Source organism: Monopterus albus, unplaced genomic scaffold, assembly GCF_001952655.1.
Source record: "Monopterus albus unplaced genomic scaffold, M_albus_1.0 scaffold38.1, whole genome shotgun sequence".
NCBI classification, from domain to species: Eukaryota; Metazoa; Chordata; class Actinopteri; order Synbranchiformes; family Synbranchidae; genus Monopterus; species Monopterus albus.
In genome coordinates, this window is record NW_018127918.1 from 1,033,481 (window position 1) to 1,050,225 (window position 16,745).

At 41.8% G+C, this 16,745-nt stretch overlaps 3 protein-coding genes across 3 annotated transcripts in view; all 3 read right to left on the reverse strand.

The window, feature by feature from the left end:
- Positions 1 to 394: 394 nt before the first annotated feature.
- smpd1 (sphingomyelin phosphodiesterase 1) lies at positions 395 to 6,626 on the reverse strand. The gene is made up of 9 exons (XM_020598562.1): positions 6,381 to 6,626; positions 6,013 to 6,250; positions 4,575 to 4,895; positions 3,927 to 4,207; positions 3,601 to 3,774; positions 3,073 to 3,244; positions 2,893 to 2,969; positions 2,277 to 2,422; positions 395 to 2,196 (listed from the first exon to the last, which is right to left on the reverse strand). Exons 2-9 carry the CDS (start codon positions 6,229 to 6,231, stop codon positions 1,778 to 1,780), a joined length of 1,809 nt encoding a protein of 602 aa, XP_020454218.1. The 5' UTR covers positions 6,232 to 6,250; positions 6,381 to 6,626; the 3' UTR covers positions 395 to 1,777.
- An 898-nt stretch (positions 6,627 to 7,524) lies between these two features.
- Positions 7,525 to 14,824, reverse strand: ilk (integrin-linked kinase). The gene is made up of 14 exons (XM_020598559.1): positions 14,450 to 14,824; positions 13,893 to 14,132; positions 13,148 to 13,306; positions 11,109 to 11,274; positions 10,902 to 10,997; positions 10,666 to 10,762; positions 10,464 to 10,547; positions 10,293 to 10,378; positions 10,092 to 10,201; positions 9,080 to 9,207; positions 8,786 to 8,907; positions 8,543 to 8,642; positions 8,213 to 8,343; positions 7,525 to 8,037 (listed from the first exon to the last, which is right to left on the reverse strand). Exons 3-14 carry the CDS (start codon positions 13,234 to 13,236, stop codon positions 7,888 to 7,890), a joined length of 1,359 nt encoding a protein of 452 aa, XP_020454215.1. The 5' UTR covers positions 13,237 to 13,306; positions 13,893 to 14,132; positions 14,450 to 14,824; the 3' UTR covers positions 7,525 to 7,887.
- Positions 14,825 to 15,028: 204 nt separating this feature from the next.
- timm10b (translocase of inner mitochondrial membrane 10 homolog B (yeast)) overlaps positions 15,029 to 16,745 on the reverse strand; it is a 3,678-nt gene continuing 1,961 nt past the window's right edge. The window contains exon 3 of the mRNA XM_020598561.1: positions 15,029 to 16,176. Within this exon, the coding sequence (XP_020454217.1) occupies positions 15,640 to 16,176 (537 nt within the window). The 3' untranslated portion in view covers positions 15,029 to 15,639. The remainder of the gene's footprint in view (positions 16,177 to 16,745) is intronic.

A 16,745-nucleotide genomic window follows, 5' to 3' on the forward strand; every position in this document is an offset into this window, starting at 1 on the left:
CACAAACTGTCTGTGGCCCTTGGACCCAAAAAGAACAATTTTACTCTCATCAGTCCACAAAATGTTCCTCCATTTCTCTTTAGGCCAGTTGACGTGTTCTTTGGCAAACTGTAACTTCACTGATTGAATGCCACACTGCTATTTTTTTGAACACACCCCTTTCAACTAATTGCCCAATTTCACAGCCTTAAGAGCGTGCATATCATGAATGCTGGGTCTTGTTTGCTTTCTGAGAATCTACTGCACCTACTGGTAACTTGTTTGCCATGTAGCAATAAAAAATATACTAAAAACCTGGATTATTCTGGTTAGTCACATTGTACTGCTATTAATTTGAACAATACTGTATAGCATCCATCCATCCATCCATTTTCCTCCGCTTATACGGGACCGGGTCGTGGGGGCATGCACGTATAGCATGAATTTTTAAATTTAACTGACCCCTTAAATTGTATCCCCCTTCCCTTAAAATACAAAGATTAATCATAGAGCAGATGTCACACAGTTCTGCCTTGAGTTTTGTTTGATTTTTGGCAGCATCAGGAGCTGTAAGTGTGTAAATATTTGGTTATGTTTTGAAGGAGGAGCCTAATCTTGACACTAAAGGGATTATTGTTCATCTGTTAATATAAATGTTGGTTTATGCTATAACCCAGTGGATAAACTGTTAATTACACTATGAATTACTTTTGAGAAGTGTATAGCCACAAAATAAATGACTTTTTAGTTTGTATTCACCCCCCCACCCCCACAGCAAACAAAACAAGTAGGCAAGATTTTACAATCTTTCATGTTCATTTTGACAAATTACAATTCATGTCATGGTCATGTTGCATAGATTAAGATCTGAGAACCTTTCCAAGCTTGTCCATTAAACCTAGAGGTTAACGAACCAAAAAAAGAATTAAAGTGCAGGCAGAAGTAACACTCATCGGAAAATACAAATCCTCATTTAGGTTTTCTTGCTGAGGCACACAGTGCTATGTTTTAAGATAGTTGCTTTACAAGCTGACCTAAATCCCCACAGTGGTGCTGGAAAAGAACTGTCAAAACTGAGTTAAGATCCAAACCTGATAAATAATAACTGAGGTCCATCAATCCAACGGATTCAATAAAGTGGTCTGGTGAACGGCTTTACAACTTGCAGCTTTCAGAAAACCTCATGTTAAGTACATATGATATCAAATTTCAATGCTTGTGATGAAAAAAGTCTGATGTACACTTCAGATTTGTCCATCCTCCTGATAATCTTCAAGGCCATTTTCAAAAATGTAGTAAATGCAAGTGGTTCTGTAATGCAGGGTTATTCAAAAAGAATGAACCGATTTCATTACAATACGTAATGAAATCGGTTCATTCTTTTTGAATAACCCTGTATAATAGCATTGAAGGTTGTTCAAAAGGTGAATGTCATGTTTAACACTGTTTTCCCTGGTACGAGGCCCCCACTACAGAAGGCTGCCACAGTCATGACAACGCTTAGCTAATTACTTGCAATGCATAGAAGGGCACTGAAGAGAAAAGCCTGCTAAACCACACCAGACAAATCAAAGGCCTGTTGCCAAATTAAGGACTGCTTGCTTTCACTATCAGGTTTACAAAATCTACAGCCTGCACAAATTGCAGAGTAACAAGCACCGAATTAATTGACTTTGTTATCAAACAAACACAACAATCTCTATTGATCCATCAGCAAATTACCTTTTTTGGATTCATTTCATTATTTAGTCATATTGCTTTTTATCCCAGTCTGTCATTCAGGCCAAACGTCCTCATGTCAACAAAGAGTTTTTCTGGCAGCCCGGACCAAGTTGCCTTCAAATCCATTGAGGTGGTCACACCGCTCCAGCTCATCGTACCGTCCGCTTCGCAGAAAGCAGAGCATTGTAGTCTTGCAGGTCTCCTGGCAGGGCTCTGACACATGTCCTTTATATCTCAAGTACCAGAACTTCTGGAACACTCTGTCATCATTGATAAAGGTCCGTATCAGCCCATTAATGTCAGAAGGAAATACAGTAGAGAGATTGTAGGCCTCAGTGGCACGGTAAAGCAGTGTCCATTTGGGGTTTGGATTTGGGCTGAAGGACAACCCTGGACTGTGGTTTGCTTCTGTGAGATTAAGGATGTAGGTTTCATGGTCAAGCACCAACCGAGAGCTGCCTTGATAATTCCCATCGATATAGTAAACGCGATATCCTGGAAAGAGAAAAGCAAACATTTTTAGCTTTGTCTGTACATTGTTTCTGAAATGTCTGGTGCTTACTCAGCTAGTTCACCTGGATTAAGATTAACAAAAGTAGTGGCACTGGGAGCAATGAATGCCACTCCCAACGGGCGACTCATGGTCTCCTCATCATAAAACAGCTGGAACTCATCTAGATGTGTATGACCAAAAAACTGCCCAGCAACTGTGCTTTCATATCTGTGAGGAAAAAAATAAGAGGTTGTTATACAAAAACAACCTGCATAATCATTAAATAGGCAGACACACAAAACCACAAGACAACTGACCAAGGCATGAAAAAATAAATAAATAAAAAGTGAAGCAAGCATTGCTAGCAATAAATTAAGCACAATGATTGACTAAAATTATAAAGAGTTCCAGACCACTAATCTGGATTATTATACACTTTAATTATAAACAGCTACAACACACATGTAGCATTTATACTGTAAACTGGCACAGGAGAAATTAGTATTCCATATTTCATTCAATGGTCTGAAACTTCCACTGTCACTGTGAGTACCATATGCTCAGTGGTTTCTTCCTGTTCTTCAATCAGTAGTGACAGCATTTATACAAGACAAAAAAAAATATCATATACTGCTACTGCAATTGTCTTTTCTGCACCACAGCATCACCTTTAACAGTTCTGGGGTCAGTATCTTTACCTGTTGACAATGTGATAGTAGTTCCGGCTCCAGCTGTCAAGACACAAGCCAGGTGGGATATGACCAATGATATGTACCTGTATACATGAGGACATGACACCACAAGAAGCTCAGCTTTACAATGATAAGTGTCCAAACTGATCCACTGTCTTTTGTCATTGTTTTTGTTGCTCTACTCGCCTTCTCCCCCTTGTCCTCACTGGCCTGGAGAATATGAACCAGCCACTGCAGCTGGTTAGCAGGATCAGTAGAGTTCACCATCAGCCAGAAGTTTCCTGGAGTACAAAAGTTCATGTTGAGAGAGACCACCCGCAGACCAGGCTGAACCTCCGCTGTGTAGAATCCACCATATCTGTATTTACAGCCACGAACAGAATTGACTCAAAGTCAAATGTAGCTCTGAGGACACCAATCAAACTGTCAAACCATCTACAGTATGTAGGTAACAATATTTTGAGAAATGTGACCACTTCTGTTTGCAAACAGTCAGATATGAACTACAGCTAAAGTGCAACTGTAAGAACATAGCTGACATAATCACTGTTCCAACTTGATATAAAACAAACTCTGCTTTATATTTTGTTTTTTACAGCAGCACTTGTGTCTTATCTACAGGGTGGCTAGACCTGTATTACTGGTTTTAAAAATAACAACAATGTCAACACACAACAGACTTCAGGATGTAATATAAACACGAATATAGAGAACCTCAGAGTCTTCAAAGCTTGCTCTGGTAACCATGCTGCCCATTCCTCTGCCATTGTATCGTAGAGCCAGCCAGAGGATCTGTTGCCATGAACAAAGGGCGGTGGGAAGAGGTTCACTGGCACACTCTCATGGTTCCCAACAGCAGGGTAAACTTTCACATTAGGTCCCAGGTGTCTGCACAGAAGATTGGTTGAAGAGGCAAGGGTCAGTAGGTGTTTGGATCAATTCCAGGGCTAAAAAGTCTGGCTAAGTGGTTGCTGCTAAGGTTTTCTGCAGTAGTAGATAGACCACACATCCATCATGTGAAAGGAGCAGGGGAGACATACTCGTGCACAAGCCTGGAGATGTTTATAAGCCCTGACAGCTGTTGTTTCCTGGTCTGAGACCAAACATTGTGCGCTGGTATGTCTCCAGTCCAGTAGACCCAGTCCCAGGGTCGGTCTCTGTCAACGTTTTTCAGGAGGCTCTCCACCGTCCGTAGAGGGAGGTCACACTTGCTATAGGTTCCCCAGTACCCTGCCTCCCTGCGCCTCCAACTGGGAGTGCCCGAGCCTTTACGACAACACAGAGGGTCTTTGCAGTCTGCAGCACTGCCAACTTCATACTCCTGTCAGTAGAGATCATTATTTTTAAAACCAGGCCTTTCTCCAAAGCAAAACCAGGTGACCAGAATCATCCCACCATTTTTTTGCATTACATATTCCAAACTTCCTGGAATAACATGTCTTTCAAGTAAATAAGTAACTTCAGTCTTGTGTTTTTGGAGAGCATTGACTTTTTACTGTCCACCATCAATAATAAAACTATATTTAATGCACACACTTCCTGAGGCACTATGAAAAAAGCTAGAATGTTATCACACAAATAAAAAGATGTGGGGTATAACCAGATTTTACACTAAGAAAGTGTGTGCCAGCACTTGTTGTGGGTGATTGTTTTCTGCTTTGACTTTTTTCTCAGCAGCCCAGGCTCACCTGATCCCAGTGGATGTCAGTTAGAAACAGGACCCTGCTCTGTGGGGAGCCAGGTTTGGGAGGAGAGGGTGGTGTAACAGGGGGCTTTGGGACCTTTGGCAAGGTGATGTTCCAGGGTGCATAGATGTCAAATTTGCCGCAGGAAGGGCCCACCAACAGGGCACATGCTTCAGTGGGCCACAGCAGAGACGCCTGTACAGCCTGGATGAAGTCAGCCCTGAATAGTTCTGTTATGTCTCGACAAACTCGCTCATCAGCCAGATGGAGGCGGCTACATACCTCACCTGCCACATATGCCAATCGCTCTTCATTTGCATCACTCTAGGAGAGGGACAAAAAAGGCAGTACAAGATCAAGGAAGTGGTGTAATACTTAATGCTTCACTGTCAAAACCTCAAATATGTGTTTGAAGTCAACACTTTAACTGTTGAATGACAGTAGCACTCGCAGCCAACAAAGAGACCTTATGATCTACATGTGTCACGTGTTGTTTTGTGCTACGTCTGCTATAAACACCAGGAAATATTAAAGAAGCAGAACAAGAAGTGGGCCTTCTCTATATATTGTCAGGTATTTTTAGTCTGATAGAAATTGGATAAATACTTTATGTATTAGAAATGTTTAGTGGAGATAGGATGTCTAGTTAGACTGTTAAATGCTTAGTCATGCTTATGAGTTTCTACAGGGTACATCTGGTCAAGGATAACTAGAGAGAAGAGTTGATGACTGTCAGCAGACAGGGTGTTTAATATTATTATTATGACATGTATAACTGTAGCCTTAGCCATAATATGTTCTCATGTTTAAGTCACGACATGTTACTAGAGGTCTGTGAGAATGTTTTTAGCTACACACCACCTAACCAACAGACACACACACATTGATTTGCTTCATGTTTTGACTACTGCTATGACCAGCTGCAAAGCTGGTAACAGAGACGTCTCGGTTGACGTTTCTGTGTAGTATGGGGCTAGCCCAACCGAGGGGATATAATGTATAGGCCTGGTGGGTTCAGGGTCTTTCATCTTACATCTGCCTGCGAGCAGTTTGGAGGATGTCTTTATTGAACACATTGCAAAACAGTGCCATTACTTTTTCTTGTGACTGTACACTCACCGGTCAGTTTATTAGGTACATTTGTAAAATACATTTATGACAGTTGTGATAGTGTACCTAATAAAGTGGCCAGTGAGTGTATACAGTCAAAATGAGCTTGCTAGCATTAAACGTACTGTATAATGGCAACTGCGTTTAAATACATCCATGCAAATTTTCCTTTCTTCTGGTTACCCACCATCAGTTACTTGTCTTTCTGTTCTGCTTGCGGCCAGATAAAGGTTTGCATTTTCCTGTTGTTTAGCCCTACAAGAGGTTTCCGTCTCTACGGCTCACCAGCAGTCACTTTTGGAGCCTGATAAGAAGAGCTGTGAAGCCTTACCATAAGGGCGATGTCAATGATGGTGAAGACGGTTTGGCACAGGCGGCACGTGACATTTTTCCAGTTAAATCCGACCCCTTGGTGGACAAACTGCTGCATGAACACTAGGCCGGACTGCCGCGAGACTTGTCCTGGATGACAGAACCCAAAGAGCGGCATCATTAACACCAGAGTGAAGGTTACGAGCCCACGGGAAGGCGACACTGTGGGGAGCCTCATCGTCCTGACAGCGGATGGACTGTGAAAGACAGGAAGAAGACCAACAAGAATTAGAGAGCAGCATCAAGGAAGTAGCTATAGCTAACATGCAGCAGTGCTATTACACACATTAGCGAATAAAAAACTGAGCAACAAAGAAAATAACACACCGTGCGAGACCTGACAAAAGTCTAATAAAGCTGGCCAGCCCTTTGTCAAAGTGCCGGTCGTCGTCGCCGTTTCCACTAGAACTACGTCGACGAGCGTCGTTGCCTGTTATGACCTGATGTGACTGTTCTCAGCCGAGTCGTCACGTGGTGCCGGTTTCACAATATCAGCTACCTCGTGCTGCTTCACCTTGTCAGCAGCCACAAACAGTTTAACAGACTAAAGGCTACATTCCATTATAAAGCCTCGTCCGGTTCTTTCAAACCAGGAACTCCGAGGGACGACTCAGACCACTTGAGTATATAAAAAATATAACCGTGCTGGTTTATTCAAAGAGTCACAGGCAAGAATTCACACTTCCAGTCCAGAGATCTTCCAACCCCCAGGCTGCCCAAGCAGCCCGGAAAACAGGAAAGACCCCGAACCAAGCATTGCTATACAATATTAATCATTTCTGGGCTGTCGAACCGTGACGTCACCTGATATGCAAGCCTTGCAGCTGCTATAACGTTTAGCCAAAACATGAGGAAAAGTCAAGGTGCGTGACTGTTGTTTTCGTGGTGTGTATCTAAAACAATTGGACATAACCTTACACATTAAGACAAATATTAAGACTAGCATTACAGTTGACACTAACAGCTCTTTTCCTGTAACCTTGACGTGCCTGCAGTCTGCACTGCAGGCTGAATAGTTAACAGCCTAAGCTAGTCACCCTGTCTGCACTAAACATTCCTAGACAACAAATCTCTGAATATCTATCTAACTAAAAAATAACCTAACAAGACTAATGTCCAACATAAACCCGATCTACCAGGCTAGTAATCCTATAAATTACAAAAAATGTATATATTTAATCTGCAGCCATAACAAATGGGTATTACTGACCTAGTAAATACATCTTGTGGTTTGACAAAAGCAAAAATAATAAATATATAAAAAAAGAAAAGGATAACAATAGTGTGGATGCTTACTCAGCATCTACACAATAAACACAGGGGATAAGAATTCAATGATCTCAGTGGTACCAAGCAAACTGATGAAGCCACAAGATCTGTCTGAAAAGTAGAGGTTGTAGTATGTACTTATTTATTAAGTGGGCCTGCACAGCCCACAAATGGAAGATAATGACTCAAAATAAAAGAACAAGGCTTTGTCATAAATACAAAATATTTATTACATTGGTGTTTGTTCATGTGTATAAAAGCACTGTTCCTATACACATTTGGCTCTGTTTCTGTCTCACTCATCACTGAATATAATCCCCCCTGGAATAACCAGGTTGATATTCCCGTGAACAAATTTCAGATATAATAAAAGAGCAACAGAATTAGGCTAAAGAACATTTAAACCTGGAAATTAAATTATATAACAGAAGCAAGATAATATTTATTGTTTAAATTGTGTAGCTAAAGTGGTCTCTGACATTATTTACAGTGGCTTAGCAAATCCAGGACTGACGTGAAGATAAAAAGTGGTTTGATAATAAAAACATAATAACAGGAGAGGCAGTCATTTGTCTTGCATCTTCTCTAGGATGGGGACGATCATGTCAAACTTAGGTCTTTTGGCTGGGTCTTCGTTCATGCAGAGCCTCATCAGCTTACAGATATGAGGTGAAATTCCTGGAGGAATGGTTGGTCGAAGACCCTCGAGAGCCACCTGAGACAAAGGAGGAGGTGGGAGGTCAGATACAAAGTTGCTTTTATACAGAAACATGTAAAAGATTTTGGAGTTGTTTTTTTTTTTGGAGGTATGACTGTGGTGTGTTTGGTGCAGTACGTCTAAGAAATATGAACCTATAGCCTTTAGGTCAATAAATAATGTGCCCACTTACCTTCATGCCTATCTCCATGGGTGAGAGGTCAGCAAAAGGGACCTCTCTGGTAACCAGTTCCCACAGTAACACAGCAAAGCTCCACATGTCAGCAGATCTTCTATTGATGTCTTCAGGCCTCTTCTGCAGGGCTGAAGACAAAAGGAACAGGGAAACATAGCAGGGTAACTCATGGGGTTTGTTTTTATTCTTTAACATGGGCAACACACCAGATAAACAGCAAGATAACTACTAAACTAGGGCTAAACTATACAGTAAGAATGACTCATAAAGTCTAAGGAGACATAATGGGGGCAGGAAATAAACAAGAAGGGGAAAAGGGACAAATACCTTCAGGGGCCATCCATGCTGGAGAGTACATACGACCAGGACACTGGAAAGAGAACTTGGCATCTGCCATGCTTATTCTGGCTGTCATATCCTCATCAATCTGCAAATTAATCCCAGCAGCTCATTATTTAGCAAATATCTGTCTAGTTAATGAGTCAAAGGATCAGTTTAACTGTGTATTAGCATAGTGGCAGTAATAAATACATTTTATAATTGTGGTCAGACAGCAGAACAGTGTCTTACCATGACATGCTTACTGTTGAGGTAAAGCCGTGAAACCATTGGTTCTAAGGTGTGGAGGAAAGCCATGCCACTGGCGATGTCCAATGCAAACTTCACTGCTTGACTCTGGTCGACCACCACAGCTAAGTAAGATGAAGAAGAGGACAAAGGAGGGCAGGAGACAAGGAGGCAGGAAAGAAATGTGAAACGTACAGTGGGGTGAAGATGGTTGTACAATGTTCTCCATCTACAGTAGCAATCCTCGACCATAGTGGTTGGCTGCTATGATTTAATACATGTATATAAATTACTTACTGGTGCCCTGGTGGAGTATGTTGTAGAGGGATCCGTATGGCATGTAGTGGGTAATGATGATGGGGTGAGGGGATGGAGGTGACTGACAGGCCCCAAGAACAGGCAAAATGTTTGGATGAGAAAAGATCCTATAAAGACATGAAAGAAAGACAGATGGTGTGTGCATATAAATGTCATGTTACTAATTTTAACAAAAATGAACACAAAAGTAAACAAATGTGTATTATAGAAAAAGGACTTTCTCAGATGCTAAAGAATTTTAAGAATCAATGTTAGGAGGAAACCCCATAAAACCATCAAAATAAGATGTTCAACACTGCTATAATTATGTCAGTGATGATTCAGTGAATCCAGAGGTCCTTCTTAGCTCCATGCTAAACTTGTCCCAACACGTTAGCATGAGTTCACTTATGCCTCAACAAAGTTTTCTCTTTAAAATGTCTGGACATAACACATCCACATAACAAAAGGTTCAGCTGCTTGCAACTTTGCTTTTGGGCAATAATATGGTGCAACAGCCGCTAAAATCATACAATGCACAAACAAATACAAGAATAGCAACATGGCCCAGTGCATTAATGACAAACGGCATTTAAAATATGGCTCGGTTTTAACTGTGATGGACTTCATTTCATGTGGACGGAGGTTTGAGGAATTTGTTTTTCATGCTGTAAAGCAGAACACATCACAAAGTAAACAAACAACTCAACTTGTTGCACAACATTAAAGCACCAGAGGTTCTCTTTGACCACTGACCTCAATCAATCAGTCACATTCATCCTCACATATAGCACTGTGTTTACCCAGTCAATCTAAATGCTCATTCAGTGTGCCGTGTAAAAAAGCAGGAACAAATGTATTAACCTCAGTTTATGCAATGTGTGGCCCTGTGATGCCCATACTGTAAATACAGTATCTCTGTTTTGTATTCTGTGTGCAGGCATCATCAGAAGAGCCCATCAACACTAGTACGGTTCCTTTTTCAGGATTAGAATGCTGCTGTGTAGACTACCTGAGTTTGGGATGCTCCTCGTTGAAGTCTCTGCTCTTCCTGGTGGTCCAGTCTCTCACCTGCAACACCTTCACTACAATCTCATCCCCTTGCCACCGACCCTGCCATACCTGCAGACAGAACACACTGTCAAGTAAACAACTAAGGAGCTGAAAAAAAAACATGTCTGACACATAGTAGTGAACACATAGTGCAACTGACCTCTCCAGACTGGTTTTCACTGATCTTTGCCAGGAGCAAAAGCTGCTTATAATCAATACCAGCCTGCTTGTTGAGGGTACCGTTACCTGAAAACACAAAAACACAAATAATCAAACATCCTGAACTGATATAGATGGTCTGTTTCCTTTTTATGAACCAAGTGTTACTCACGAGGTCGTGTTCGCATGGTGCCCTTCCAGAAAGTTTCCTTATAGGGGACTTTGGTCATACTCTGGCCCATTTTCTCTGCCTTCTCTAAAACCATACACAAAGACGTAACAATATAAAAAGAAAGATTCCAATACACTGCCAATATTCTCATCACAGGAAATAATCTGTAAGTGTGTTAAAATGTCCACAAATGACCTCTGACCTTGAAGCAGTTGTCTTAGGTGAGGCTTGGCCTTGTCCAGAGGTGTCTGTCCATACCTGTTGCATACACACACCTGGGCACCACTGGCCACCAAGTCCTACAAAAGAGTGGCTAAACTATGTCATACATAAGTGTTGGTTTTAGATTAAAAGCAGTTACATTACCACAAGAGGGCCGTGTCAGTCAACACATCATGCCAAAAGAAGAGGAGTGTGTGCGACTGTATCATACTGTACCTCAGCCACTTCGTCTTGGCCCCAGAAGCAGGCGTAGTGGAGCGGCGTGTTTCCATGCTCGTTGACTGTATTGGGGTCTGCTTTGCACTGGATCAGCTGGCATTCACATGCCATAAAGTTAGAAAATTGAGCAACAAAGCAAGTTTTCCGACTGAGTACAAACAACGCATGCATAGTAGTAGACATACTATGTCTGAGTGTGCGTACCTTAGCCACAATATCTCTGTGTCCATGACTTGCAGCGAGATGCAACGGAGTATCATCTCCACGGTTCATCACATTAATGCGAGCTCCTCTCATGATGAGCATGTCCACAACAGCGCTCCTCCCTTCCCTGCATGCCCAATGCAGGGGGCTGAAGCCATGATCATCACTAAAACACACAGATACAGTGACGAGCAAAGGAGGACAAATCCTAAATAAGTCTGCTCATCAATCTTTAGTCCACAATAAACATGCTTTGTAGCAGTTTTTTTTTAAATAAATGGTTTTCTAAGATGATGTCATTTGGAGGTGCATACATACAGCACTTGCTCCCTTGAAGCATGTGTAGGAGGGTGCGGGTCGGTTCACCTAACAACTGGGAGTATATATCAGCTGACAAATACTATCTGTGTGGTCCACTCTTTAACACTTGGCCACACAGGCTCTCACACCCACTATCTACCAGTCTTTATTTAGACCCAAGCACATACTTCCTTGCTCTTCCTGCAGCCTATTCCCATCTGACAACAGGCCTAGTGATAAAAATGTGCATGCAAGCTGGAATGCCTGCTAACATATGCAGAGACTCAAACACAGACAGCGTACACAGCACCGCTGCAGTCTGAAAGAAGCCAAACTGTCGCCTACATGTGACCCAGCCCCTTCACCTAAGTGGGTCGCTTACATTAGCTGTCCCTAGGGCAGCTGGCTGGGGCTTCTCACAACTCTCTGCAAAGCTACAAACTCTATATTTTGGCTCGCACAGCCAGTAGGAAATTACTGTAATTTCTTTTTTGTTGTTATATTTAGTGAAATGTTGTGTTTTGCACCTCAGGACCACCATGCTGAACAACCCTGTGTGCTATAAAAAGTAACAGGAAAAAAACCTCAGGAATGACAGGGTGGAAAATGCACAGTGGAATCCTCAGCTACACATTCCCTAAGTCTCTCTCTCCACTTTTCATGAGCTTTCTTGTGTCACTCTCTCTTGAGCAAACTCTAAAATGGCAATTAATGTTTGTCTCAGTAGACTGTCTATCCAGTTTCAAACTGTTGCATAAGAAATGGAGAAAAAGCATTTCAGCTTCTATTAAGCAGTATGTTTTCCCACCAACATATTAACAGGGGAAAAGGGGAAATGATAGGCCAGTACAGTTGAACCTCTTCAAAGTAAGAGTCAAAGCAGGCCTCCAGCAAAATAAGCAGTCTCTCAGATGTTTTTGTGGAACTGCAGCTAGCTGTCAGCGAGGGGCCTGGCCCTGTATGGAGTTGGAGAGAGGAAATGGCTTTGGCTGATACGTGGTTGGCTAACAGCTCGGCAGTCTTCGAACTCAACGTCAACAAATTGTACATATATGGCCTGGCCCAAGAATGAGATAACCAAGGTCTTTAGCAGTGAGGTCTACTTGCTAGCAGAGAAATTATATAAACAGGCAGAGGTGCTCTGTATATCCTAAACTATTTAAAATCTCTAGGAGTGTTTATGTTTTTAATAGAAAGAAAGAAAATGCCAAAAACTGGAAAAAGCATATTTATTCCAAGAGAAAAATGTGACATCTCTAAAGTGGCTGTTTTGTCTGACCAACAGCACAGAATCCAAATATTCATTATGTGCTCTACAGTCTAGTGTGGGATGACTCTTAGGTTATATTTTGTTGTCTGAGTCATTTATGTCACCACATAATGCACCTACCCAAAGTTTTTACACACATACAGTTTTTGGGGATGACATCATAAAGAGAGGAAACCAAGAAAAATGGGAGAAAAGTACAAACTGGGCTGGAATTACCAAAGCTGGGTGATGTTGGGCAGTAGTCAGAGATGCAGGGAGAGCACATAGCACATGGAAACTATTTGACCACCACTAACTTGCCAAGGATCGTGTGGTGTGTGCGTGCACACACACACAGCACAGATTCACCTACCACACCAAATGTGGTACTTTGATGCTATTAGGTCAACTCCAGTCATTACAGACTATTTATTGCTAGTCACCTTCAAAACATTGTGTGTGTGTGTGAGCCAGCTGTGTGCACGCTTACCCCAAGTTCAGATCATTCTCAGTGTTGTCCAACCAAAGACGGACGGCCACAGAGTTCCCTTCTCGACACTGTGTGAAGATGTCATCCATGGCTATATTGTGAGTTCCCTGTCTTGGCCGTTTATGTTTTCAGTGTCTTTTGAGATCAGGAACATGTAGCCTACAAAAGGTGTGAAACAAAAAGCCCTTACACAAGAAACAAATGTGTTTTTCCTCACAAACAGAGCAAATATAAAGGACTACAAATTTTGCCATGCACTGTGCATCTCCCATGGGACTTATATAAGAAGGAAAACACACATTACTCATTAGCTATATAATTATCTATAGTTATATTCAGTTAATGTGCATAACGTGAAATGAATGTGATGAGAAAACATCATCTCCTCGCGTGTATCAGAAGCCTGTCTTTATATTATATTGCCTTTTATTGTATATTTCTAAACCTAAACTTTAAGGGTGGACATATCTTTAAGTTATGAGTATAACTCATTGCAACGTATTTGCTCCACAAAGAAAAATAAGCAGACAGTCATAGTCCAGCAAAATTAAATTATGAAGTCAAGAACTTGAATAGCTGTATCCTATATTCCCATATTTCCCCTTGGCTTTATCTTCCTCCGAGTCCGACGCGCTGGCCTATTGGATCATTTTGAAATCTTTTGTTGAAAAGTGAAGTTGGACATCCACAACCACAATGACAACAAAACTCATGAGCATACACATAACGTTCTAAAAACTCTTACCTGCTGCTGAACGACAGATTTCTTGTCAGTTTCTTTGCGTTTCCCCGTCTCCTGAAAGCAGCAAAGAACGGCTGGTGCGAGTCCACGCCCCGCTCCTCCGAGTTGGTGCAGGCTGCTGGGGAGCAGTGAGAGGAGCTCTGCCGCGGCTGGCAGCCCCCTGTCCAGTGACACCCACATAACAGCGCCCCCTACTGGAGGCTATGCAGCGATAATACACCCAGTGGCATTACTACACGGGACCTAAGACCAGGAGTGGGTGGATGAAGCGTGTCTGCACTGTTTTATTTTTTTCAAATTAATTCATTAACTGCTAAATATTCAGAATACATTCTGCATTTATTTCAGAATGTATTCTTTGGTTTATTCAGTTTTATAGCTGTTTATGTATTTATATGGGCTATTACTAAAGCCCATCTTCATTATCCATACACATTTAGTTAAAAAACCGACAAATACACCAACATGAAAAAACTAAAGACTACATGACTCTTAAATAGCCTATAAATTCTAATATTTTCTTGCTTGCAATATCTATCTTTAATAAATTCATAGCCTACCTTGGAGCCTGATCGTTACTAATATTAATATAGGCTATAAAAACTGGAACCTATATTTTGGTTAAGCTATTAAAGAACTCAGGTCGATACAGGTCATTTCACAGCAGATGTTTGGACTTTTCATAAAGCACAGGTGTTGCTAATAACATTAATGTAGTGTGCAGACTCAATTAGCTTGATCGTTTACACCTGTGCATGTCCTGCTGTGACATGTCAAAACGTTGTCAGTAAAGAAAGGCTTATGTATAGCTTTCCCTTTAGGAAACTAGTTGAAAATAAACATGCCAGTACCCTCTGGTGGCCAAACTGTAGTATGTGTCTAAGTTACTGTACAACACATTTCTATACTAATATACAGTCTTAAGTAGTTGGCCTAAAGAATATCAAGTTCTACAGCTGCCACAGCTTTTAGTTACACCGACGAACATCACAAAGAGTAAAGTCACTGGCAATGTGGTTTTTATGATAGTTTATCACTACTTCACCACTGGATTAGAGTACAAAACATGTACAGAGGAAGGAAGAGAGAGGTGAGGATATGTGACCAAGGTCACAAACTGGACTCTCACACAAAGAGAATGTGGCATACACCCCAACAGCAAACATTCAGCAGCGCTGTGGCTTTTAATGTTTTCAAAGTACAACATGGTCCCTTTAGTATTTCAAATGAGAAAAAAAAAAAAAAAAAAAAAAAATATGAAAAAGTAAAAGCCATTTTTAGACCTGATGATTCATTTAGTATTTCCTGCCACCTTACAAAACACTTCTGGGGACAACTGGTGAGTTACAACTTCTTTCTTGTTTTTGTCATACTTTGTCTGAAATTATAACCACTATGACAATAACAGCTTTTCTTATCATGAGTGACATCCTTGACCATGCTACTCACTGCAGCAGTTCCTCATCTTCCCGCTAAATCATAGGGCACTAAATTTGCTACTTAGGCAGAGTTGTTTTACATTTTATGACAAATCCAAAAAAAAAAAACTTCAAGGACTATTAGTTTATAAGTTAGGGCAAGATTAGGGCTGTTTGTGGTGGGAGTCGGAGCCACGTCAGCAGTTTGACCATCTGAGACAGATGCAGCCTTGGCATCATTACTGGCCTGACAGAGGGGGAACTCCTGGGGCTCTCTCCCGACCCAACTAGCTCTCTGTGGATTTAGACACTGCAGGTGCACCTACGGCTGGCTAAGGCACATCTTGTGATGAGGAACTTGGTTTAGATGGCATAAAACTCCCAGACTCCAGCTGGGTACCAGCTATACGTGACTGAGGAAATTCTGCCATACGAGATGGTCCACTGCCAGCTTTATTAAGCACTGAGGGATTTACTGTTTCAGTTGCAGGTGTGAGTGGTGTGGCAGCTGATAATTTCACTTCTGTAGCTGTTGTGGACTTGAATACAGCAGCATCCAGCTCAACTGGTATGTCTAATCCTGCTGGCTTTGAAAGTGAGCCACGGGCCTCTGGTCCAGCATCAGCTGCTAACAGTCCAGGTATTTGTGGGGGTGGTGATGAGGTGATGGTGGTCTGAGATGCCGATGAGGCCTCTGTGACAGGGGGCATCACAGATGCAGAAGCAGCTGCCTTGGCATTCTCTGTAGCCTTGCTCTCCATTTCCTCTACCCGGCGCTGCACCATCCGAGGCATCAGCTGCACGTAGGTGCCCATCAGGCGGTGGTTGGAGCGAATCAGCTTGCCTGCACAGCTGTCCACACAGTGCTCCTGAGCAGACAACCACAACAACAGGTGAAGAGGAGATAATTATAGTATGTTTTCATCATACACTATATGGCCAAAAGTAAGTAGAATTTTTATGGTTTGGGCTCTGGTTTGTGATCTATGGAAATCTTAGAGCTACAGCAGAAAATGATCTGTTAGATAATAGGGTGCTACCAGCTTTACAACAGCAGTCTGGTGAAGGTTTTTTTCTGCATGACAATGAACCCCATGTATAAAGCCAAGCTTTGCACCGAGTCAAGACATCGACCACATCCCAAACTAATGCTCTTCACACTGAAACAAACTCGATAGTGTCCTTACTTTACTAACCCCAACGGAAAATTAGAAATGCCTGCAACCGAGGTCCAGGGGCTTTAGGATGAAATAACACATTCTGCAGTGTCACATTAAGTTATAGCCTAAACACCTTTTCGGTTGCCTTTTCCTTTTGACCATGTGATTTATACGCAGACACAGTAGGATAATATTGTGTATAGACACTTGATGTATGTATAATATGTATACACAAATACAGTGGGTACGGAAAGTATTCAGACCCCCTTAAATTTTTC

Excerpts from the sequence above, each read along its gene's own strand:
- smpd1 (XM_020598562.1), bottom strand. The coding sequence starts at position 6,231 with ATGAGGCTCCCCACAGTGTCGCCTTCCCGTGGGCTCGTAACCTTCACT. Across the intron at positions 4,896-6,012 it reads TCATTGACATCGCCCTTATG|AGTGATGCAAATGAAGAGCG; the intron begins GTAAGGCTTCAC and ends TCCCTCTCCTAG. Across the intron at positions 2,197-2,276 it reads TTTTGTTAATCTTAATCCAG|GATATCGCGTTTACTATATC; the intron begins GTGAACTAGCTG and ends TTCTCTTTCCAG.
- ilk (XM_020598559.1), bottom strand. The coding sequence starts at position 13,236 with ATGGATGACATCTTCACACAGTGTCGAGAAGGGAACTCTGTGGCCGTC. Across the intron at positions 8,908-9,079 it reads CATACTCCACCAGGGCACCA|CTGTGGTGGTCGACCAGAGT; the intron begins GTAAGTAATTTA and ends CATCTTACTTAG. Across the intron at positions 8,038-8,212 it reads CCATGGAGATAGGCATGAAG|GTGGCTCTCGAGGGTCTTCG; the intron begins GTAAGTGGGCAC and ends CCTTTGTCTCAG.